At 43.5% G+C, this 25,557-nt stretch overlaps 1 protein-coding gene across 2 annotated transcripts in view; it reads right to left on the minus strand.

Moving 5' to 3' along the window:
- Positions 1-22,333, minus strand: part of LOC129707839 (uncharacterized) — a 31,121-nt gene extending 8,788 nt beyond the window's left edge. Inside the window, exons 1-12 of one of the 2 annotated variants that reach the window (XM_055653233.1) lie at positions 22,287-22,333; positions 20,911-21,000; positions 19,575-19,660; positions 18,489-18,661; positions 17,262-17,478; positions 16,145-16,337; positions 15,354-15,503; positions 12,232-12,408; positions 11,062-11,188; positions 8,336-8,493; positions 6,915-7,112; positions 2,275-2,475 (exon numbers count right to left, since the gene is read on the minus strand). In XM_055653233.1, the coding sequence (XP_055509208.1) occupies positions 2,275-2,475; positions 6,915-7,112; positions 8,336-8,493; positions 11,062-11,188; positions 12,232-12,408; positions 15,354-15,503; positions 16,145-16,337; positions 17,262-17,478; positions 18,489-18,661; positions 19,575-19,660; positions 20,911-21,000 (1,770 nt within the window). In that variant the 5' untranslated portion in view covers positions 22,287-22,333. Of the gene's footprint in view, positions 1-2,274; positions 2,476-6,914; positions 7,113-8,335; positions 8,494-11,061; positions 11,189-12,231; positions 12,409-15,353; positions 15,504-16,144; positions 16,338-17,261; positions 17,479-18,488; positions 18,662-19,574; positions 19,661-20,910; positions 21,871-22,286 lie in introns of those variants that run through there. The other variant, XM_055653234.1, reaches the window with a different exon arrangement.
- Positions 22,334-25,557: the final 3,224 nt, after the last annotated feature.

Here is a 25,557-nt window from a genome sequence, read left to right on the forward strand (position 1 = left end):
TGCATCTAGCCTGTCCAACCCCTTAAGAATTTTGTAAGTTTCTATAAGATCCCCCCTCAATCTTCTAAATTCTAGCGAGTACAAACCGAGTCTATCCAGTCCTTCTTCATATGAAAGTCTTGACATCCCAGGAATCAGTCTGGTGAACCTTCTCTGTATTCCCTCTATGGCAAGAATTTCTTTCCTCAGATTTGGAGACCAAAACTGTACGCAATACCATATAAGCGTATAATACTCCAGGTGTGGTCTCACAAAGACCCTGTACAACTGCAGTAGAACCTCCCTGCTCCTATACTCAAATCCTTTTGCTATGAATGCTAACATACCATTCACTCATGTAACGCACAGTCCCTGCCCACTCCCATAACATCTACTTTCCCACATCCGCACACCTTGCATTTCTCCACCCCACCACTGTTTTGTTTCTGTCTCTCTCTCTCGCATCTGCTAGACTAATCACTGGACGATGAACTGCGATTTTTGGTGGCTGATAAACTCAACTAGAAACAAAATCAATGCCAGAGACAGAATGTAAAATTCTACACTCCATGGTTGGAGATGTACAGCAAACAGAAAAGCATGACAAAGTTCCCTGCATTCTGTGTGGGGGTGGATTATATTATAATTTAGTGCCCATGTTTAAAATGCTGTAACCATGGAAACACTTGCACTGATCAAGATTCCAAGTAGTTAGTGAATGAGCTACTAACGGCCATAGCACGGGATAAGATTAACAATCACCAGGTGAGACCCGGGTTAGTGGCTCAAAGTTCAAGGCAAGTCAGTAAGTTAAACCTGTAGACCCTTAATCATAGCTGACTACCAAAAATAGCAAACATCACATGGCTAAGGAATTTCACACTAGGATCTAAATTCCATGCAATGAGGTTATTCACATCAGCCATCCAGAACCACCTTTTTGCACAGTTGGTGTCTCAATTTTACATTCATCACAGGCATGAAAATGTGTCACTGACAGCTTGCAATGACCAGCACATCTGGAGACAGAAGCACTCAGAATAGGACCAAGTGGAAGGACTGGTCCACAGCGCAGTGGAAGTGAATGATTCATAATTTGGACATATTTCATTATTACTTTGGGAAACAATGCAAAATGGTTAGCACAAATAATAATACAGTAAAAATGGAAAGAACGAGAGATGATTCCTCAAGAGAATAAAAATAGTTGTAATAGATGAGACAAGAGACTGTAGAATCTGGAGCACCAAACAATCTTCTGGGGGAACTCAGCGGGTTGAGCAGCATCTGTGGAGGAAACTGGACAGTTGACATTTCAGAAGTCTACATGAAGGTTCCCAAAATTCGAATCGTGACTATCCATTTCCCTCCACAGATACTGATCAACCTGTAGTTGCTCCAGAAGTTTGTGAAAAGGTTTGGGCAAATATTACTTCATTATAGGGCTGAATGCTATTCTAGAGTCAAGAGTGTTTTATTGTCACATGTCCCAGATAGAACAATTAAATTATGTTACAATTAGATGTAAAGGAAACAAAAACAGTAAGTTAATTAGTATCTGTGGGAAAGAGAAGTAGACGCCCCTTTTGTCAGAACTGGGAAAGATGAGAAAAAAATATAAAATTTCAAAGATGGAACAGAGAAGGGATAGGATATAAAGAATATATGACAGGGTGAGACCAGATCAAATGGGTTAATGTGACAAGTTATACTTATTTGTGTGTGTTGCTTATAGCAAGACTATGGGATATGCTCAGCAGGTCAGGATGAACTAATAGAGAGTAAAACTGTGCCAATATCACAGGTGGATACATTTCAGCAGAAATGACCAATGCTGATAAAGACAAAAAAACAAGTTACCTAAGGCTGGAGAACTCAACGATGAGTCTAAAAGGCTGCAACATGCTCAAACAAAAGATGAGTTGTAACTCCTACAAGCGGACCCCTAAGTTGGAAGCAGTGCTATGTGAGACATTGTTTCACCAAGAAAGACTACATGGGTCTCTGGAAAATTGGAAAGGAAGGGATGAGGACAGTGTTGCATCTCCCGTGAAAATGAATGGGAAATGGGTTAGACCTATGTTTTACGTTATAGTGAATAATGGGTGGCCGATTAGCAATTTGTACTCGGATAAGGTATACATAATATTAAATGCATCCATAACTATGCTTGTTGGGGCACAAGTATCTACAGTATGAGAGAAGGCTATAGTGAATGCTGTGTCACCAAGTAACACATAATATCCCATGACAGCAAACCCACATGGGCGGAGACAGTAAAATATTAACTCTCACCGAGTCTCTGGACTTTAAATCAGGCCCATCTCCTTGTTGCTGCTTTTGTGTCTGGTCTTGCTCTCTGTTGGACATGGCTTTCACTGAGGCTTGATCTAATGGAATATGCAGAGACATTTCTCCCTGTTGTGACTGGCTGGACGGATGATCAACAGAAATCTCAAACATTTGCTCTCCATTCTGCGCCACAGAAACAACATCCTTTCAAAAGGAAAACACAGACCAATGGAAAGTTTGGTAAACACAGCAATGTCCGTAATCACCCCTGGCCCCATATCCAGCCTTTAAACATTGTCAGACTTCCCCTGAGGGCCATCAATCAATATCCAGCAGCTCCCCTTTACCCTGGTTTTATATTGTGATAGCGAGGTTGGGTGAAATTCCTGTCATTTCCACTGCACCAAATCTAAAGCCTTTAAAGCAGTGGTTCCCAACGTGGGGCGTACACCCCACAGGGGGGCAATTTGATTTTTAAGGGGGGCAATTTCCACCTAATGTTTTTTTCTTTTTTTTTTTACAATTTTTTAGTAATTTCTTGCTCAGAACTTTAATTGTCTTTTGTTTATTTCATTTTTCTTTTTCATGGACGCCATGTTCTTTTGAAGCTTGTTTAAACCAAGGTATTGGCGTTTTAAGCTTCTTCAGCTGAAACAGAGTTCACTTTTTAAATGATAAGAATTATATATCACCACATGGGGGGGGGGGGGGGGGGCATCAGGATTTTAGAGGTGATTAGGTGGGGCATGGCCAAAAAAAGTTTGGGAACCACTGCTTTAAAGGGTTCGGTGCTCACAGCTGCTCACCATTCATCAGGTAGGAATAACTGGTGTAGCTATTTTTTAATAACTTTTACCTTTCTGATTACCTTTTGTACCTATTTATGAAAGTATATTGAGAAAGGTAAAGCAAAATCTGGTCTTCTAACAGCCCTATGTTTCCATCATTTAGAAAAAAATAATGAACTCAATATTCACCTATTGTGTTCAAGAAGGAACTGCAGATGCTGGAAGATCGAAGGTACACAAAAACGCTGGAGAAACTCAGCGGGTGCAGCAGCATCTATGGAGCGAAGGAAATAGGTGACGTTTCGGGATCCTGCAGGATGTTGAAAGTCAGGGAGACTTCCAGTGTTTCTGACACCACACCTGTGGTGAGTGTGTACATCTGCAGCTCCTGACTGGCTGCGTGAGGCAACTGGAGCTGTGGCTGGTGACCGAGAATGTCATAGATAGGAGTTATATTGAGATGGTCACACCTAAGGTGCAGGTAGAAAGTAAATGGGTCACTATCAGAAAAGAGAGTTGGTAGATAGCACAAGAACCCCCTCTGACTATTCCCTTGAAAACAAGTATAACCTTTTGGATACTTTTGGGGCGATGACCTTTCAGAAGAAAACAACAGCAGCAGCAGTCAGATCGTGGTGGTGAACCTGGATTTAAGGCACAGTGAAGGAAGAGTAAAGTAATGCAGAGCAATATTAGTAGGAGACTAATTAGGTGGACGATTCTGTGACCACAAACAGGTCTCCAGGATGGTGTGTGGCAGTGGCCTCCCGGGTGTCAGGGTCCAGGATGTCTTGCAGATGCAGAACATTCTCAAGAAGGAGGTGGAACAGCCAGATGTATCAGGGAGGAGAGTAAGCAGCTGAAGTTTGAATGCAAGGGGAAAGTATAATGTCATTGGCAAGGCACATAACAGGATTGATGTACAAAGGATCTCGGCCCATAGCTCGCTGAAAGTGGCAACACAATAGATAAAGTGGTAAAGAAGATCTGGGCATTGGGTATAAGAGTCAGGAAGTCATGTTGCAGCTTTATAGGACTTTAATTCTGCTGCATTTGTGTGCAGTTCTGGTTGCACCAATACAGGAAGGATGTGGAGGCTTTGGAGAGGCAGTAGAAACAGTTGACCAGTACGTTGCCTGGATTAGAGGGTATTAGCCATAGAGAGGTTGGACAAATTTAGATTGTTTTCTCTGGTACATCAGACATTGAGGGGAGACTGGATAGAAGTATATAAAGTTACGTGAGGCATAGATAGGGTAGATAGTCTGAACCTTTTTCCCCAGGGTGGAAATGTCAAAGACTAGAGGGTATAGCTTTCAGGTGAGAGTTTCAAAGTCTAAAGTAGTTTTGCAGGGCAAGATTCTTTCACACAGAGAGTGGTGGGTTCCTGGGAAAGCACTATAGGGTGTGAAAGTGGAAGCACGGATAAATGCAGGGAAATGTAAGGATATGGATCATGTGCAGGCAGAGATTTGTTTACCTTGGCATCCTGTTCGGCACGGACATTGTGAGCAGAGGGCCTGTTATGTTGATTAAGTAGACCTATCTATGTTTGGTTTACCAAATAGCAATATAAAAAATATCCATGGATGCTTCAGTGAAGTTCTCTGTAGACTAATAGCTTGAATACCAAACAATATCATCCCATTTTCCATTGCAGTAGAATATTGTGAAGCTGGCCAAGGGAATATTGAGGAAGGTTAGATCATCACATCCCCAACCTCTGTTTGAGCATCCTACATGTTGTAATGCAAAGGGAGACAACCGAAAGAAGGCAGATGATGGCAACAGATGTACGAACCTGCCAACAATATGGGATCAGATACCCTGGATGAAGGCCATACCAGATATTGCAGCAGGATGTGGCGATTTGATTCCTACCATAACCCAGATCATACGAGGTTATAATGGAGGATTATAATGGTTATAAAAATCATAGCTATACAGCATAGAAACAGGCCCTATGGGCCAAATTATCCTTGCCAACCAAGGAGGGTGTTATATAGTATCGTAAAAAATTAATGCACAATGAAAACAGAGCTCCCGTTTTTGAACCCTGCCCTAAAGATAATACTTCTTCCTATTTGCACAATCTGGGGCCCCATGATTTTGTGTATAACAAAAACCAAATACAGTAGCGTTAACATCCACATAGCTACAATTTCCCTCAGTGCCTTGCTTTTTAGTTTTTTGGTAATTTGTAAGTTTAGACTAAATGTAAGGGGGCATGCTAAAACAGTCTGCAGCGAATTAAAGATTAGCCATGTACAGTAGTTGACAGTGTGGGCATCCTCATAGGTATCTGCATCCTCCCCATTGTAATCTCACCTTCTCTGTGATGCAGTGATCAGAACCTTATAGAAACATAGAAAATAGGTGCAGGAGTAGGCCATTCGGCCCTTTGAGCCAGCACCGCCATTCAATATGTTCATGGCTGATCATCCAAATCAGTATCCTGTACCTGCTTTCTCTCCATACCCCCGGATCCCTTTGGCCACAAGGGCCACATCTAACTGCCTCTTAAATATAGCCAATGAATTGGCCTCAACTACCTTCTGTGGCAGAGAATTCCAGATATTCACCACTCTCTAAAAAATGTTTTTCTCATCTCAGTCCTAAAAGATTTACCCTTTATCCTTAAACTGTGACCCCTTGTTCTGGACTTCCCCAACATCGGGAACAATCTTCCTGCATCTAGCCTGTCCAACCCCTTAAGAATTTTATAAGTTTCTATAAGATCCCCCCCTCAATCTTCTAAATTCTAGCGAGTACAAGCCGTCATTTGTCATACTTAAGGTGTGGCCTTTACTAGTTTTGATTTAACGTCCCTAAACTCTTATATTTTATACTTTGACTAATAAAGAGAATCTTCCCAAATGTCTTTTTAACCACATTTTTGACCTGTCTTGCTGCCGTTAATGATCTGTAGTCATATATTCAAAGGTCCCACTGCTCTCCACATCGCTCAATATCCTCGCATTATTATGTACTTCTTTGACCGATTGCATTACATTAGCCTGGACTTCTCTGGATTATATTCCATTGTCCAGCTTCATGTATGACCCACAAGACCATCCATTGCGTCTTGCAGTTTGAAGCTTTCCTCCTCAGTCAACCACGTGACATCTTTGCACTGTCTGCAGACCTCTTTATCATGGCCCCTATATTTAATTCTAAAGCTTTTGCAAATTGCCTGGGGAAAAAAAAGCAAGGACTGAAGACTGAGTTCCATGTGTTCAACTGTGAATGGTCATCTCAGACGCATCATATTTCCTGCATTCTTTAAACTGGAAAACCTATTATATTACTATATACCATGTAAAAAGAATGAAATAATATGATAGAGAATTAATAAGAGTAACATGTAATAGTCTGGAAAATCTGCTAATCTGTCACCAACAGACTATGCCGGATTATCAGTTTTACTGTATCACCCTTAACAATTGCAATCACCTGCTGTTTCAGTTGTGGCTACACAGTTTTGCATGGAACTTGCCAGTGACACAGTCAGGGAATTGTTCATCAAATTTGAAGCTTCTCTTTTGTTCAATAAAAAACCTTTGGTATAAACTATTCCTCGTTTTCAAGTATCTTAGGGAGTTAGTTGTACAACCCTCTTCATTTGTGTTATTTTAATATTGATTCGACCTCTTTACTGTGCCTAATTAGGAAGCTGAACATAGTTGAGATGTACTTGATATTGACTGCGCAATGAATTCTCATTTCTACCAGCAGGGTTGGGTGGGGGGCAGGTTCAACAGATGAATGCTTCATGTTACTGAGGACACGGTGTGACACAGACCTTGTGGTCGGAAAGCTCTTGTGGGGATACACAATGCAGATATTTGTTCTCACCAGCTCTCCAGACTTTGATTCCGTCTCCTCCAGGTGTTGCTGATCCCTCACCAAGCCCCCTTCTGCTTCACGTATCTCACTCTTGACTTTTGCTGAAGCTTCAATTGGAATCCCCAGATCCATTTTTTCTATGTTTTCTGGATAACCAACACAAATCTCCTCCAGCGCCTCCAATTTGTGCACCTCAAGGGTTGGTTCCTTTAAGGAAAGAAACAGAAGCTAATATGGAGGCTCGTGGATCTCAGCACAGTCGTGACTTTCACTTAACACCAAGAAATCACAATGTCTTTCCTTGAGCGGACATCACTCAGCCCCCCAACCCCCCCCCCCCCCCATATATGTTCAAAATAGTCTCCACTGGACTACACGGCATATACAGACGCGCATGAAATGATCCAATTCTATGTGGAGGGAGCAGGTCAGTCAATACTATTGGGACAACGGATGGACAGGCAACAGTGGCCCATAAATGTCCAACAACGAGCCACGTTCTAGCAATCAAACCACTCTCCCAGCTTCTCACCAAATATCTCAAACCAATAGGCTTTCTGCTCCTGAGAGTGTAGACTCTCCCCCCCCATCCCTTGAAAGTGTCTATTCTCTCCCCTCTGTGACTTTCCTCCCCCTGCTGAAGTTGGTTTTGCTCTCCCCTCCTCTGCCAAAGGTGCAGTCTCTCCCCTCGTTCTCTCTCACTTCGTAGGGCTGCTGGCTCTCTCTTCCTCCCTGCTTGGATACGAAGCCCCTGACTCTTACCCCCTCCCCTTTGCAGTGTCCATTCCCTGGGCCTGAAGCTGGTGAGTTTGGAACCTGACATCTGTTACTCTGACTCTGAGAATGATTACAGTATGGCCCATCAGGTCCATGTTAGAGCAATCTAGCTAGTCGTGCTTTCCAGCTCTCTCCCCATTGCCTTGCTAATTTCCATTTGGATCCTCATCCAGCTCCCTTATGAATGGTGTAATTGAATCCACCTCCATGATCATCACTGGTGATGCACGACTCTCTCCACTTGTAGCTGTAAGAAACATTTCCCTCAATATGCAGGGTTCCTGGAGATTTCAATGAGAACTCCAGGCCATTCAAATCTGTGCCCACAACCTCAAGACTCCCAGGGTCCAGGAAGCAGGTGTACGTGTATGTGACACTGGGGTCTTGTGCAAGCACTCCTGGAATTTGGAGCCTGGAAGTTTTGAGTGCCAGCTCACGGGAATGTTCCCTGGCACGGAGTCCAGAATACTCATCGAAGGAGCTTGAAGCCATTAATGAGGGGGGGGTAGACCAAGTCTTAGTGAGAAGGCAACAAACAAGGCCACCTTGCTAGAAGGAGGACTGTGATGGGTGTGAGAGAACCCAGGATGTACTTTCCAGAGATTGGGCCTAGATTATTTGCATTCGCATTAATCGCAACTCAGCCAACTCACCTGTGGCAATGGAAAGTTGTCCAGAGTTGGTGCAGTTATTTCACTGGAATTGATGGCATCACCTCTAACAGCAGATGGTTTAACCTTGCAGATGTCCAACACAACTCCATTATCCATGTTGTCATGCACTGAAACATCAGCAGATCCCAGACCCTGCTCTGTCAGATACAAAAACTCATGTGTTTAAACAATGCCTGGACAGACCTTCTCATGGAATAAACCGATAGAGGAGCAAGTCAGTGCCCATTCTCTGCTCTTGCAATTTTCTTCTTCTTGCATATGGCGTGCACAGCCTAAAGTTGTAGAACAACTTGTTCTATTTGATCTTATTTGATTGTGCACACCAGGTTGATTGCATTCGTTGAAACAGGGTGGACCACGTGAAGGTTGCAATCTCCCACCCTCTCCTGCATTCCATGACCCCTGTCCCCTTTTCATGCCAAACTGACCCATTTTCCAACTCTCAGAACCCATCTTTAATAAACATGTAAGAATAGAGGAGATAGAAGCAGGGATATAGGGTGGCTGCCCCTTATACCTCTTGAATCATTCCGTAAGAGCATGATTGATATTTTACCTCAATACCATTCTCCTGCACTGATCCCATATTCTTTGATTACTTTCATATCTTAAGTCTATCCAATGGCTGAACCTCCACAATTATCTTGGGTGAAAATCCCAATTATTCACTATCCCACGGGTGAAGAAGTTTCTTCTCATCTCAGTCCGCAATGGGCAACTCTTTACCTTTGATATGAGCCTTTGTTCCAGACCCCTTTGTTCTCTGGACACTCCACTTCCCCTGTCAAGCCCCATGACAATTTTCTACTTTTCTCTGAGATCACTCGTTCCTCAAAACTCAAGTCTAATGCAGGATGCTTAATCCCTCCTGTTAGGATAGATAATTTAATCTTTTTACCCTAATCATCAATCTGGTAAATCTGCACTACACGCCTTTGATCACAAGTATATCAGTCCTTGGGTAGGAAGACCAGTGCACAATATTCCACGCTCATTTTCACTTGGACAATCTAAAATTTCAGCTGGATATTCTTACTGTCATATTCATATCCCCTGAACACTAATACTTTTTAATATCTTACTATATAAAATAGACTTCTTTTAATACTAAAGTAGGTAAATATGTCCTCAGCTTTTCATTTAGCTAGCCTAAACCCCTCAAAGTCTATTGTATCCCACACAGCTCACACTTCCACCCAGCAATTTTGGTTAAATCACACTTGGTTCTCTCATCAAAATAATTGATAAAGATTGTGAACAGATAGGTCTTTGTGGCATCTCATTAGAAAAACAGCCATGTAATGCAAGGGACTAGCTGAAGTTAGAAGAAGGGTCCCGACCCAAACCTTCACCTATCCATGTTCTCCAGATATGCTGCCTGACCCACTGAGTTACTCCAGCACTAAAAAATTAATTCTCAGATTCTCCTTTTAACCTTCAATCAATCAATCAATCAGTTTTATTCGTCACATTGCACATAAAGTGCAAGTGAAATGAATTTGTCAGCAGCGGTACAATGTGCACGCCAGGTTGATTGCATTCGTTGAAACGGCCTTCCCACGTGAAGGTTGCAATCTTCCACCTGCTCCTGATCAGGTCTCTCCCAAATCCACAGCGACTGTTATGATGCAGCACAGAAACTTTAAGGATTAATAGGGATTAATCTTAACCTCCTTGGCAGACTCAGTGACGTGCTAGTAATGGTTGAACCCACAGGAATCTTCCCAGAACTAAGAGGTCCAACACGTGCTCTGTTATGTGGAAATATCTCAAAGCTGGGTGAAGTAAGGATAGAAAGGCAGAAATCGAGGGAGGTTCAGGAAAAGGTGACAGAGAAAGGAAAATAATGAAATAGGCGAGAGAACAGAAGAAGAAAGAGAGGCAAGCAGGAAGAGAGGTGGAGAAATGTCAATTTGGTTACGAGAGTTAAGTGTGTGCATGAGTATTGTCTTGCCTTCATGCATCAGTGGAACTCGGTGAATAGTTGTGAGTACAATTCATGGCAGAGGCTCACACAAGATGAAATTCTTATGATCATGGATTGAGAGGGAAATTAAGGTAAAAAGAGTGAGAAGAGGCAAGAGATGAAAATTAAAAAATCAAGGGGAGACTTACATGAAGAGAGTGTGTGGGTGTGGAGGAGGGTGGGTGGGAGAGAGAGAGAGAGAGAAATGTGATTCATGACATCTTGCCATGTTTCAAGAGCTAATAAACAAAACAGAAACAAAGACGGCGAGGGTCGGGGAGGGAACGTACGTCTGCTCTGTGATACATAGGTATATTGTTCGGGCGTGGCTAACAAAACATAACCCAGACCTCTTGGAACTACTCAGCCCTCACATCTCTCCTCTCAACCATCATGCTCAACTCCATCTCCATCTCCCAAATTTGTTTTGTTCCAATTCTAATTCCCAGCTCATCCCAATCTTCAAGTCTTTTGGCATTTCTACCACATCCTCAACATTCTCAATTCCATCCCTATCCTCATATCCAGCTCAATATTCAACATCTTAATATTCACCCCCATCCGACTTCCACGTCTATCCATTCTATTCCCATCTCCTTTACCATTCTTATCTTTACTCCCAATTCCAACTTCCCATACTGGTGAACTCCACACTGATCTCAATCTCCATCCTCATCTCTAATCTCTACTTCATGTTCATCCCCACATTCATTTCTAGCCTTATACCCAGGACCCTTACCAATCTGATCAACATCCATCTCTGGTGTAACTAGCTCCAGGAACATGACTGCCAGGTTGTTATAGTGCTGGTTGTTCTGCCAGTCATCGTGTAGTGAGCAGTAAGTGCTAACCAGGTCATTTGTAAACTGAAACAAAAGATATAATGGGGTTGAGTGCATAAGCAGTTGTACAAATATATGTTAACCAATGTAGTGAATCCAGAGCAGTGAATCACTATTTAGAGTTGCTGATAGTGAACCCACTGTACAGTTAATCACAGTTCAGACCCTAATAATGAACCCCCATACATTGAACCTCAAGACCTATTACAGTAAAACACAGTTCAGAGACCACAATGATAAATCCCAATATATGGAACCTGATATAAAGGCTCCAACATGGTGAATCACAATTCAGAGACAATAGTTATGAAGCTCAAAAAGAGATCTCAATGGAGTGAATCACAATTGAGGGACCCAACAATGAGCCTTACAGAGACTGAGACCCTTACAGAGAACCCAACACAGTAACCAAGTCAGTGACTCAATTCTGAATCCCAAAACAAAGAATCCAAATAAATGAGCTTCAATACAGTGAACCGCAAAAGAGGGAACTCAAAGTAAATCCATTATGGTGAATTCCCATAGAGTGCAGGGAAGTGTGGTGTTTAAGTGATTTGACAAGTATCCAGGTGTCCAAAAATGTATGTTTGAATCCTACCACGATAATTGGGGAATTTAAATTGAGTTAATTCAATACATCTGGAATTAAAAGGTTATCAGTAAGGGTGACCTTGAATCTAGTAGATACTTACCTGGTTCACCAATGTCATGCAGGGAAGGAATCTATTGACCTACAGGTGAGTCAAGATCCATCAATGTGGTTGACTTTTAAAAGGTAGTTTCAAATGGACCAGCAAACACTCGGTCCAAGGGACACATAGAAATGGACAGAAAATGCCAGCCTTAACGCCAAAGCTCGTCATCTATGAATTAACCAAATTCTTAACACATTAAAACCTAATACAGGTAACCCAGTACAGAGCCTCCAATTTACACTCCATGCATTGAACCCAATACAAGACAGAGAGCCCAGTATGCACCACAATAAATAAATCGTATTGCAGAGAATCTAATGCAAAGAACCGCAACACAAATGCGTCAGTCCCGAGGCAGCACAAATTTCTCACCTGTCCCTCCATCTGTTGGGTCAGTTCCTGGACATTGGCCAGTTGCATGAGCTGTAGCTCCATGAGCCCCACGATGGCTGGGCTTTGCCTCCACAGCTGCACCATGGTCTCCCTCCTTTCCCAGTACAGAACAAAGGCTTTCTCCAAGAGACTGAGCTGAAGATCACTTTTCTCACTCTGAAGGTAAGAGGTTTGTAATTCACACAATCATCAGAAACTCACATTGGGGAAAGCTAGTTGAGGCCTTGGTCCATCATGCCTCTGTCCCTACCACGGCAACATCCAGTTCTTTAATTGACCTTGGGGTGTTTGTGTCCTTTATCTATCCACTGCTCATTGCTTCCGTTGATACTGCACATCCTCATGTTCATTTCTGAATTGACAATAAAATTGAGCCCTTGCCCTACACTTCTGGTTTACTTTGCAGTCACAGTCAGGATGCCTGAAGACTGCAACAACGTGGTTCAGGAATAGCTACTTCCACACAGCCACCAGGCTATTAAACATGGCTCGGACAAAACTTGGATTATTAATAACCAATTATCTGTTATTTGCACTTTATCATTTTATTTATTCATGTGTGTATATATTTATATTATAGTATATGGACACATTGATCTGTTTTGTAGTAAATGCCTACTATGTTCTGTGTGCTGAAGCAAAGCAAGAATTTCATTGTCCTATCAGGGACACATGACAATAAACTCACTTGAACTTGAACTTAATTTAAACATCACTACATTGTTCATCCTTTGGTTTGCCCCGATTAGAATGAAGAGCTGACTGTTGACCAGACATTTTTAAACCCAGTCTCTGCAGGTCAAGAAGTTCATCTTTTTGGCCCTTCGGCACTCACTAGAACTCTCGTACCTTGGCCACCAGTAATGGACACACTAATTCAGGCCAGAACCAGTCCCTGTATTCCAGGTAAACTTGCATTCAATTTTGTTGAAGTGAATGTTCACACTGAGGCCACCCTTCCTATATGACCCTATGATACTATGATCATGTTAACCACACTAAATTCAGTACTGTGGCTCAAGGCTGGGCACCTATGATAGCCATTGGCCATTAGCCGTCACAGACCTGATTTTCACCACAATTTGTGCTCTGGTCTTTTATTTAATTCTTCACATGTTTAAATTATAATGTTTTATTTTTAATTGTCTACTGTATATCATGTTGTTACTTGCAAGCAAAGCACCACGGCAAATTCCTTGTATGTATACAAATTTGGCTAATACAATGTATTCAATTCAATTCAATAATAATAGAACATATCAACAGTGCTATTTACAAGTATTCCATTTGCCATTCCTCAGGTTGAATTCTGCAAGGGCCAATCAGCTGCAGATGTCATTCCAGCCTTTGTCCAATTATGGATAAAAGATGAATTTTAGTGAATAGTGTGTAACAGGGAAAAGTGATAAATAAGATATGCTTTAGCCACATAAACAACGGGCAATCTCCCAGAGGGAACCTGACCGCCTCTCCTCGACATTCAGTATCATTACCATGCCCAGAAGTCCTGATATCGACATCTGGATGCCAATAATGAGCAGAAAATGAACTAGAGCATCCTCAAGTGTACTTTGTCTATTGGGTTAGTTTGAAACCATGGTAATCAGGTTTAGTTCCCCAAAGCCTTTCCATCAACAACAGGCACAAATCAAAAGTGAGACAGCATTTTCCTCTCAATCAGCACAGCTCCAACAGGACAGAACTGTCAACATATTCCAGGATAAAGCAGTATACTTGCATGCTAGTGGCTGAGATATATTGTACAAAGTAGACGTACAAAATGCACTGCTGAAAATCAGAGAAGCTTCTATGACAGTACCTCACCCACCTATGACCACTTTGACTTTGACAACAGCTGGAAGGATTAGGGTTATCTCAGGATAGTACTGCTCTCCTGCCAGATTCCCTCCCAGCCGCACACCTTCTTCCTTCTCTGTGTGGACTGCAACAGTTTAAGGTGGTAGCTTACCACCGCTTTCTCAAAAGCACTTTAGGATTGAAATAATTGCTTGCCTTAACCCCGTGGTGTCCAAAGCCCATAAATCAAGGGTTCCCAACCTGGGGTAAATTTCAGATACATTTCCAGGGGGTAAATTTCACCTACCCAGGGGGTAAATTTGTTGATTCTGGATTTGTACATATTTTTTCTCATTGACTGACTGTTTGGTTCTGGCATACCGGTATCTGTTCATCATTAGTTGTTCATAAATAAGTGAAATTACATTGTTATGTGCTATTAAAGTTACCAGGGATAAACGGGACGAAAAAAGTTGGGAACCCCTGCCATAAATTAATAACAATTGTTACAACAAAATAGTCATGTTAACCCAGCAATCTATTTCATCATGACCATAGAATCCTAGGAGTCTCTACTTTCTCAGAAGTTTAAAGAAATTTGGTATGTCTCTGAATACTCTAACTTTTACAAGCTGACTGCTTGCATCATGAGCTGGCATGGTAATTCCAATGCACGGAACGGTGAGAGGCTGCAGAGAGTGGTGGTCTCAGCCATGGTCCACCATGGATCTCTCCATCAAAAGCATCTACATGTGGCACCACCTCATGAAGGTGGCATTTATTATCACGGATCCCCACCATCGGGTCATGTCCTCTTTTCACTTTCACTGTCAGGCAGGAGGTAGAAGCCTGAAGTCCCACATCACCTGGTTCGGGAACAGCTACTTTCCTCTACGTATCAGGTTCTTGAATCAACCGACACAATCCTAATCCTATCTCAACAATGGAACACTACCTTCTGCCTCTTGCATGATTATAGACTTGTTTTTTTTCTTCTATTTATGTTTCTGCACTCATGTTTTGAATTTTGCAGTTTTCCTTCTTTCTGAAATTTTGTGTAATTTATGGATAATTTTTTGTGTGTTGTCCGAGTCTATGGGCCTGTGATGTTGCTGCAAGATTTTTCATAGTACCCACGCTTTTTCATACACCTGTGCATGTGGCAATCAACTTGACCAGACAAGTCTATTTGAGGAGTATTTAGAAACTATTACAAATAGAACTCATATTAAAACCATGACAATGTCTCCCATTAACAGTAAAATCCAAGGAAAAGAGGCTTATAACAGATAACAAATACTTACACCCGTGGTATGTCCTGGGCTGCTTGATGGGGGGTTATCCCAGATTTCATTCTGGCTGTTAATAGGAGTATCGTTGCATACCAACTTCTCTGTGCAAGACTCCACATCAATTCCTGGTATCATCTGCTTGTAAATAAACTGTAGTAGCAACTATTATCAAAAAAAAAATTACAAATGGTTGGAGTAGGATTTAATTCACTCACTGATGAAATATTCTGATTGTTTCACAATATTACAAGGGAAATGTCAAGTGAAGCTTTCTCTCCAGCCCCATTATCAGGCCCAGAGTAAGGCAGCTTCTTCTCTGCCCATCGATCACTGTCAGGCAGGATGAATAAATATCTATCATGTGGGTGCCCTACAAGAGTAAGGTAATATGCCTCAATGACTACTAACTGGTGGCACTAACATCTGTGGTGATGAAGTGCTTTGAGAGGTTGGTTATGACACATAACAACACCTGGCTAAGTAAGGACCTAGACCCAGTACAATTCATCTATCTGCACAATAAATGAACAGTGGATGCGATATCGCTGGCTCTCCATATTCTTATGTCCTAGCGAGCACTGGACCGCTAGGGCATAAGAATATGAATGTCAGGCTGTTGTTCATCGACTACAGCTCGGCGCTCAACCCCTTGGTCAGTAGGCATTGTATCTTGAGGATGGATGGGACTTACCAGTCAAGGAATTTGCATAACTTTAAAATAATCATAATATAGATGTTAATATTAAGAATCCCACATTTCGTCGAGTACCTTAGTTAAAGTCGCGTAGGCAATGACAACTTACTGTTCGTTCCTCATGGTGATTTTTACACAACTGTTCCAAAATCATCTTCTGAATGTGAATCCGTCCCAGCTTTACTAATGCCTTGGGATCAAAGGTTGTGACCACTGACTGCCTTGGTTTCTGAGGATAGGTTGTGCAGATGAAATCCTGCAGTCTGCTCACAGCTAACATTTCATTCCTACTCTCATATAACCTTGGAAAAGGGTATTTAAACAGTGTTAAATCTCAAATATCATACAGTAATACACAGTAAGATTTGTTCACAAAATGTCATTCCCTCAATCTCCGCAATGCACATATCGACAACCTTATATTTCCAAACCTTCAGAGCCCAAATCCTCCCTCAACACCAAAACCTACCTCATCCCATCATCTGCCCAATCTCATCCAAACCCATCTCTAACTATCAATCTCCAATAGGGTCTCCTTTTCCGAATGAACATGTTGAAGCCCCTGTGATTTAATTATCTCAAGCCTCTTCTGTTAGGATCCCAAATCCATATCCCTCTCTTTCACACTCTATTTAACTATCCCCTCTCTTTCTGAATGTTGGGCTCTACTGGATCACAGTACCCTCTCTCTGCAGAAGCCAGCCCCCCTTCTCTCTGTATTCCTGTCTCCCTGTCTATTCTCTTTCTTAACATCAATCCCCCTTCTTCTGCCAGAATCCAGGCTCTTCTGTCTTTCTGTTTCCCAAAATCCTCGTTCCCAGGACCTCACTTCCCCACGCCTCTGAATCACAATGACAAACCCCAGCTTCAAATCCCAGCTCCATCTTTCTCCGGGCCAAGTTTCCATTTTCTGCACCACAACCCCCACTCCCTGTGTAAACCAATCTCCTCTCTTACAAGGCCAGTCCCCTCTCTGATATTCCCAATGCCTCTCTTTCTATTGAACCCAACCACTGTACTCCCTGGAATCTCCTCTCATGGACTAAACTTTAGCAGTTATTTATGCCTTTGTTGTAAGTTTTCTACCAGCGATTATTGCTTTTTTTACTACTTTGGGAACCACAGCAGAAACATCTGCCCAATGTTGGGTATTTTGGGCGACCCACATTCTGACCTTGCTTCTGTACTTGGCTTGGTTAACACTGCAGTGCCTGTGATTCACTTACTGTGAGGTGTGGCCATTCTGCCTCCACTCGCTGATGCCAAGCACAAGCGCTGCTGTCTCAAAAGTGTCTTGGTGCTGGGCCTGGCATTGCAGGTAGTGCTGGGAAAGGAAGAGCTGGGACCTCTGCACTGGGGCCATCGGTGAGGACAAAATGGAAGACATTTCTCTCTCACAACATCTATGCAAATCCAGGAGCAATGATAGTAGAGTAGAAGTTTCTGAGAATGAAAAGTGATGGTGCTTCAGTGGCAGGCAGATTCCCCAGCTCAGCCTCACCTTCCCATCACTGAACCTAACTCTATCCTCAAACCTAACCCATCCTTCAACGCCCACATCCACTCTCCAGTCACGGCACGCAAAATGTAATGACACAAGTAGAGGGCGAACTTTTGTCAACACCCACATCAAACGCAAAAGGAAACTAAGCCCTAAGAGAGCAAGCAGGGAGAGACCAGCAGAGCAAGGTGGGCATTGACAGATGAGAAGTGACAGGTAGTATTTGTAAAGTAAATACACTAGTGTCTGCAAATACAGCAGACATTAAAAATCTGAAAAAAAAATGCTGCAAGTACTCAGCTGGTTGGGCAGCATCGGTTGAAAATGAGAGAGGGTTTGCATTTCAGGTCATTTACCATTTGTGTCATTCGCCTCTGCTTGCTCTCCACTCTGGCATAGACAATCCATCCTCAGTCCTAATCCCCTGCTTCCCCTCCAATAACCAAGCCACTGCGCAAACATCACCCTAATACCCCTGCCCCACTTAGGAAACCTGAACGGAAACCTCTGGAGACTTTGCACCCCACCCAAGGTTTCCGTGCGGTTCCCGGAGGTTTTTGTCAGTCTCCCCACCTGCTTCCACTACCTGCAACCTCCGGCAACCACCTGCAACCTCCGGGAACAGCACGGAAACCTTGGGTGGGGCGCAAAGTCTCAGAAGGTTTCCGTTCAGGTTTCCTAAGTGAGACAGGGGCATTAATCCCTAACCCCACTTTCATTACCAACCCACTTTCAATTTTACCCTTCGCTGTAAATCTTCGATCTTAAACCCAACTCCAAACCCCCACTCACAAACACCTTACATCATCAACTCCCTACCATCACTCCTACTCCCAGAATCCTAATCATTGCCCTGTGCATCAACCATCAGCATCTCCCACTAGCCTCACTGTCCCCCAATATTCTCAAGATACCCCCCATTTCCTCACTTCAACCCATTATCCCTCCATACCCCAATGTTTCTGTAGTCTGTCTTGCTGGAGGCGTTCAAAGAGCATTTGGTACGTCTGCTCCACCAGCTGGAGAAAGTGTGATTTTGATACAACATCCTCGCCCTCACGACCTGGGCACTCCATGTCTTGTCCATCATCATGAATGACAGCAGACACTCCGCCCACTGCCCACCTACAATGACGGCGTCAAAGAGGAAAAGAATCGTAAACAATGTAGAACGTGGAAAGCACGAGAGGTGAAATAAACATTGCAGCTCTTAAAACACGAGGGTGTGTACATTACAGCAACTGTGTTAAACCCTCCTGTGGAGACTCTCCCAGCTTCACTGCCTTAAGGGCCTGTCCCACGAGCATGTGCCTCCATGTGGCAAGCTCAACCTAAAGGGCTGGTCCCACCAGCATGCGCCTGCATGCGGCAAGCACGACCTAACGTCTGCATGCGGCTAAAGCGCGGCCCCGCTTGAGCCGTATGGCCTCGCGGGGCCGGTCCCACTTTGATCACCTGAGCCGTATGGAGTTGTGCGGAGCTGGTCCTGACATTGCCCGGGGCTCCGAAAAACTGACCGTGTTTAAAAATTCCGCGCGGCAACGGCCTGCCGGCCCACAGCTGCCTCAACACCATACATCACGCGCGAACTTCCCACAGACTTCGCTTGAACTTCATGTCACTCACTCGACCTCCACGTGGCCCCCGCTTCTGGTTTGGTCGCGCTTGCCGCATGCAGGCGCATGCTGGTGGGACCGGCCTTTTATGTAGCGCTTGCCGCATGGAGTTGCATGCTCGTGGGACCGGCCCTTTATGAACGGCAGAACCCTATATGTAAGCCTGGAAAGTGTGATTTAGTACACAAGGTAGTCACATAGTGACTCAATATCACTTCTGTTGTATTCCCAGTCAGTGTGATTCAGTACAGCACACAATGTAGTCCTGGTGTGTGTGAACCAGTACCACAGTTTACTTGTGGTGTGCGTGTGATTGATTACACAACCAGTGCACTCCTGGTGTGTTTTCCGGCAACACATCCATAATCTTGGGTGTTGGGAAAATTCATGTACCCCAAGTAACTCTTAATGCTGGTACACACCTGGTGCTGACTCGATGTCTCTCCTGCTGCACACTGCTGAGGTACTCGAGCTGTGCCTTCCAACTCTCCAGTTCAAATTCCTCATCCTGTAAAAACACTGCAGCTTCCATCAGTCAGTCACTGCTGCCGTCTCACACCGACTCACACCATTCTCGTCACTCTCTCCATTGCTCCGTTACTCCGTCACTCCCACGGTCCCTCACTGCTGCCATGGGTCAGTTCTGTGGCCACCCCCTCAGTGCTCCACTCTCTCGCTCACAGACACAGTCACTCACTCGACACCGTGTTAACCTGTGGGGGCAGCTTGTGGAGTGGACCAGTCTATCACTCACTCACTGCCATGACCATTCACATTCATGTTCTCGCTCCCTCACTCAAACTCAGCACAGCCAACCCAGACACACAACATCCATCAACTGCAACGTGATGCTCAACCATCTGCAAGTTTACGACAAGCCATTCATCTTACTCATTTGATGAAGTACCAATCATTCGTTACATGGCAGGTACAGCTCAGGGTGTGTACAAAGTAAAACACCCTTCACACTGTCCCATCAAAAAAGTCAAGGGAAAATCCAACCAGGGTGTGGTGCAGAGTCATTTTTTCCTGTCGATAGTCCCATCACACATCCAGTACAGTGTAAATATCTCCATGCTTACAATTGGAGATTGCCCGACTTGTTTTTCCTTCCTCACTTCCAGCTTTGGCATTATTTGGTGTGACCACAGGGGTTGCCATGTTTCCATCGACATGCAACACTCGTTCACATCAGAGAATGGATCCAGGGGCTCAGGGAGAGACAGTCGATCCCTACTCCAGCTGTTGTGCATCTGCACATTCCAACACAGCTGCAGCACAAGGACCGGAGAGTCAGGGACTAAAGGTGAATCAAACTGCCTTTTACAGCAAGGTCTCGGCATTAATCCACAGGCTGCTGGTGAGCACACTCTGCTGGGACTTCAGCCGCTCTGAGTAATGGGACAGAAACCATCGCCTACTGACATCCGGAGGTCAGGACAGACGGCAATGGACCACTGCTACCTGTTCTGTGTGATTAATATGTTGTGGAACAGAACCTTACTCAGAGTAGACAGCAAGGGACTATACCCCAGAGAGAATCATTCTGGGGAACTCTACCCCTGGGAGTCAGTGTCTGGGGAAATGTACCCAGGGAGTGCCAGTGTCTGTGGTATTGTACCTCAATGACAGTCAGTCTCTGTGAACTGACACTGCCCCATGGACCCCTGCTACAGTAACAGTCAGGGTCTGGGGGGCAGCTCCCTCCATGAGGGTTAATGTCTGGGGAAATAACCTGCCATGAGTGTGATCCGATACCTGCTCCGACTGGTCTTGTTTTCCCTCTTGCTCCAACAGAATATCCAGGAGTGTTTCAGGGCTGTAGACTCCACACATCTTGCTATACATCTGCCAGCAGAACAAAGATAGAGGTTTTACAACTTCTTTCCTTATCTGATTCCACCCATACCTCTCTCTCTCGGGCTTTACATTTCTCTTCTCTCCTTATACGACACCGTTTCGGCCCAACTTGTCCACACCGGCCAACAATGTCCCAGCTACACTAGTCCCACCTGCCTGCGCTTGGTCCATATCCCTCCAAACCTGTCCTATCCATGTACCTGGATAACTGTTTCTTAAATTATGAGATAGTCCCAGCCTCAACTGCCTCTTCTAGCAGCTTGTTCCATACACCCACCACCCTTTGTGTGAAAAAGTTACCCCTTGGATTCCTATTAAATATTTTCCACTTCACCTTTGGTCCTCGATTCCCCTACTCTGGGCAAGAGACTCTGTGCATCTACCCGATCTATTCCTCTCATGATTTTGTACACCTCGACAAGATCACCCCTCATCCTCCTGCGCTCCAAGGAATAGAGACTTAGCCTACTCAACCTCTCCCTATAGCTCACACCCTCTAGTCCTGGCAACAACCTTGTAAATCTTCTCTGAACCCTTTCAAGCTTGGTGATATCTTTCTTATAACACGGTGCCCAGAACTGAACACAATAGTCTAAATGTGGTCTCATCAACGTCTTATACAACTGCAACATGACCTCCCAACTTCTATAGTCAATACTCTGACTAATGAAGGCCAATGTGCAAAAGCCTTTTTGACCACCTTATCGACCTGTGACTCGACCTTCAAGGAACCATGCACATGGACTAGATCCCTCTGCTCTGCACCATTCTACAGAGGCCTAGCATTTACTGTGTAGGTCCTGCCCTTGTTAGACGTCCCCAAATGCAACCCCTTACACTTCTCTGTATTAAATTCCATAATTTATAGTTATGGGAATGGTGGGTTGTGGATCACATGCAGGCAGAAGAGATTATTTTTAACTTGGCATCATGTTTGGCACAGACATTGTGGGCCAAAGGGCCGGCTCCTGTCCTGTACTGTACTAAGTGCTGGAAATACACATAGAAATTCCTGTCATCTTTAGCTACCTTTTCAAAATACTCAGCCATTCTCTCACCAGGAGAGTAATGTGCCTTGAAATGTCAGTCCGTTTAGACATGGTGTGCTCAGTGGAAAGTGGTGAATAGCAGGTGCTTTTAAATGATTTCATGCACAACACATCCTGATCCAAAACCATATAGAAATGCAACCGTGAAATAGCTGGATCTCCCTGTGAGTCATCAATCTTTGTTCAAAGCAGAATATTATTGCAGTTATTACTTTAATTTCCTACCTTAGTGCGAGCTGCCTTTCACAGGATATTGTTCAATTATAAATGCCTCTCTCCATTGCATCATTGTTGCTGTGGCAACCCAGTCAGGTGGGAAAACTGAGCTGATCTTGTCGTGTCTCTTTCTTAAACCTCAAGCCCCCATTTTGTGTGGGTTTCCTTAGTTTGATTTCTGTATTACAATAATGCCATAAAACATTAACAAAGAATATAATCTCTCTCTCATGTCAACAACAAAATCTCCTGCTGCTCCAGAGGGCCCATATCACACCTGTGAATCTCACAATGGTGAATGAATCGTTAGGGTAGCTTGTTGCTCTGCTGCTAAAGTTCTCAACTTTGCCTCACAGTTCTGCTGCACCCGAGTTACACCAACATAATACCAGGCATCATGTTCGGCTCCAGAAATTCTTTTGAACTCCAGGGTCTGCCTCTGGCAGGCATTGGAAGCTCAAATTTGCAAAATGGATTTTTGTGGTGACTGCGGGTATGTGCAAGCTCTTCACATGTACCAGGTTTTGAGCCTTACAGTGGGCCTCCCAGTCTCCCAGCACCAACTAAACCTCCAGCTCACTGTTAGGGATTTCTAGCCAGCCGAAGGATCACCATCCCCTTCAGGCTTAAATCTCCCTGGTTGGAAACCTGCTGGAATCCATTTCCTACCGGATCAAATTCTCTAGAATGATGTACCACAGTTACAGCTTTAAGGGACCTGGGCTATTCATAGACCCCTTTGATCCCAGCTGCAATAATGCTCTCCCTCAACCCCTGCAAATGGCTTTCTCCCAGACCCGATTCCCAGTCTCACCCTTCCTCCAGGAATTCCCACCGTCAAGACCAAACTCTCCAACCCTGCTTTCCCACAAATGAGACCCTGCAGTCCCTATTTTCTCAAACTTGACTGACTCCCAGGACACTTCATGTCATCCAAATCCACAAGGAGTTTAACTCAAGAACTCTAAGTTGCAGAAACCCACACAGATCTACTGGGACCTTGATAATTCAATAAGGGAGCTGCTCAACCTATTAACTACTCAGTGTTGAATCTTGGAGTAACAAAGCAACCCAATCAATGTTTGGGTATTAAATAGGAGATTCAGGATGTCTGGACACAGAGAGCTAGACTTGATCCAAATTCTATCTGATATGAGATCCGTACAAGTTTCTGGCTATTCCTTGGATGATGGAACCAGATCTTATTCTGCAGTGAGTTTGTTGAATGGATTAACGGAGATAGCCTTACCCTTGGCTGGACAATTGTACTATTCAATCTAAGCGGAGTGTGGCTTTGTGATTCATTTAGGAAGGATCAAAGGAAGTGGTTACTGGGCAGCGAGAGTATCAGATGCAGGCAGAGAACAAACATTCACATATTATCAATGAAGAGGCAAATTAGAATTTCAATCAACACAGTCATTAAACAGAAGGTTTTATGGAAACAAGCTTTCATTGAACTCTTTGGATGATCAGCGTTAATAGACTCACTTAATCAGGTGCTCCAGTGCACTAAAAAACACATCATACGTTAGCTTGTGAATCTCCACCAGAACTCACATTTGGAGTAGTTTGTTGTCATCCACAAAATGAAATTCCTTGTTCATTTGAAGCTCACTGAGTAAACAGTAAACAGCTCCTGCTCCTGCTGTACCTTGTGAAAAGCTTCTCAAATGCTCCAGTCATTTATTGTTTAAGAAGAAAACATTAGGTGGCGATGACACATCATATTGAATTGTTGGTAAAATGAATGCAGATAAAGACATGCCCTGATTTAGCTTAACGTCTATGTAAGATCAAGATATATTTCTTGGAATATTTTTCCAGTACAAATCTCTAATTCGACTCAGTCTCTCCAGGTTTGCCATTTTCTGCCATCCTATTATGATGTCCACATCGCCCACTCTTTCTCAGTTGTATTCACTAGCCTTTCCCTAATCTGTGCTTTTCTCGCCTCTCTTCTTTTCCAGCTTCTCCCTCTTTAAATGTTTTTGTTTTCAATTTTCTAATTCTCTCTCCTTCTGGTCCTTGTACATCTCATTCTATCTCTGATAAATGTCCAATCTGTTAAGATACCCAGAGAGACGTGAATCTGTGGAATTCTCTGCCACAGAAGTCAGTGGAGGCCAATTCATAATCATAATCATACATTATTAACCATATGTTTTGCATCATATAAAGAATATTCACTGGATATATACAAGAGAGACCTAGATATACATCTTAGGGCTAACGGAAACAAGGGATATGGGGAGAAAGCAGGAACAGGATACTGATTTTGAATGATCAGCCACGATCATATTGAATGGCGGTGCTTGCTCGAAGGGCCAAATGGCCTACTCCTGCACCTATTTTCTATGTTTCTATGTTTCTATACCACTGGAATCTCACCCTTTCATGTTGTCACAAATATTTCCTGTGCTGTAATCTTCTAAGTTCTGCCTCAAAACGACAACCAATATCATCAAATACCCACACTACATGGGCCACACTTTTATCTCACTATTACCAACGGGAAGAAGGTACCAAAGCCTGAAAATTGTGACCCTGTTCAAGAACAACTTCTTCCCAACAACCATCAGGCTCTTAACACTTCTCAACACTAACCGCAACCTGACCCCAGCAACTATGATCTACTGCGAGTGTTATTTTGATTACACTACAGGTTTCAGTTTACACTATTGTAGTCTGGTAACCCAATATTACTGATTATTCATTTATTGTATTCTTGATTACTATATATTTATTTGTGTATTATTGCATTGATGGGCCTGTAACACCTCAGCAAGTAACATTAAATAAAAAGCAATGGTTTCCAATCTGGGCACACCTTTCCAAGCCCAGATTAATCTCCCTCACCGTGGTATATGGATCACATCAGATTAGACATTATTCTTGGACTGCCACAATATACAACTTTCCACAATGAAGGTCAAGAGAAGGTCAAAGTTCAAAATCATTTGAGTATAAACCAAAGATAGACACAAAATGCTGGAGTAACTCAGCGGGTCAGGCAACACCTCTGGAGAGAAGGAATGGGTGATGTTTCGGGTCGAGACCCTTCTCCCGACTATCTCTGGTCTATCTTTGGTGTAAACCAGCATCAGCAGTTCCTTCATTCACATGGGTATAAACTGCATTTGGATGGAGAGGGTTATGGATCAATTGCATCTCATGTCAACTTCTTGGACCCCTGCCCGCTCCACCTGACATGTACTGACACATGGCTGTGCCAAGGATAAGCTTCACTCCGTGATAAGTGAAGATTAAATTACTTTAA

Source organism: Leucoraja erinacea, chromosome 22 (assembly GCF_028641065.1).
Source record: "Leucoraja erinacea ecotype New England chromosome 22, Leri_hhj_1, whole genome shotgun sequence".
Lineage (NCBI taxonomy): Eukaryota > Metazoa > Chordata > Chondrichthyes > Rajiformes > Rajidae > Leucoraja > Leucoraja erinaceus.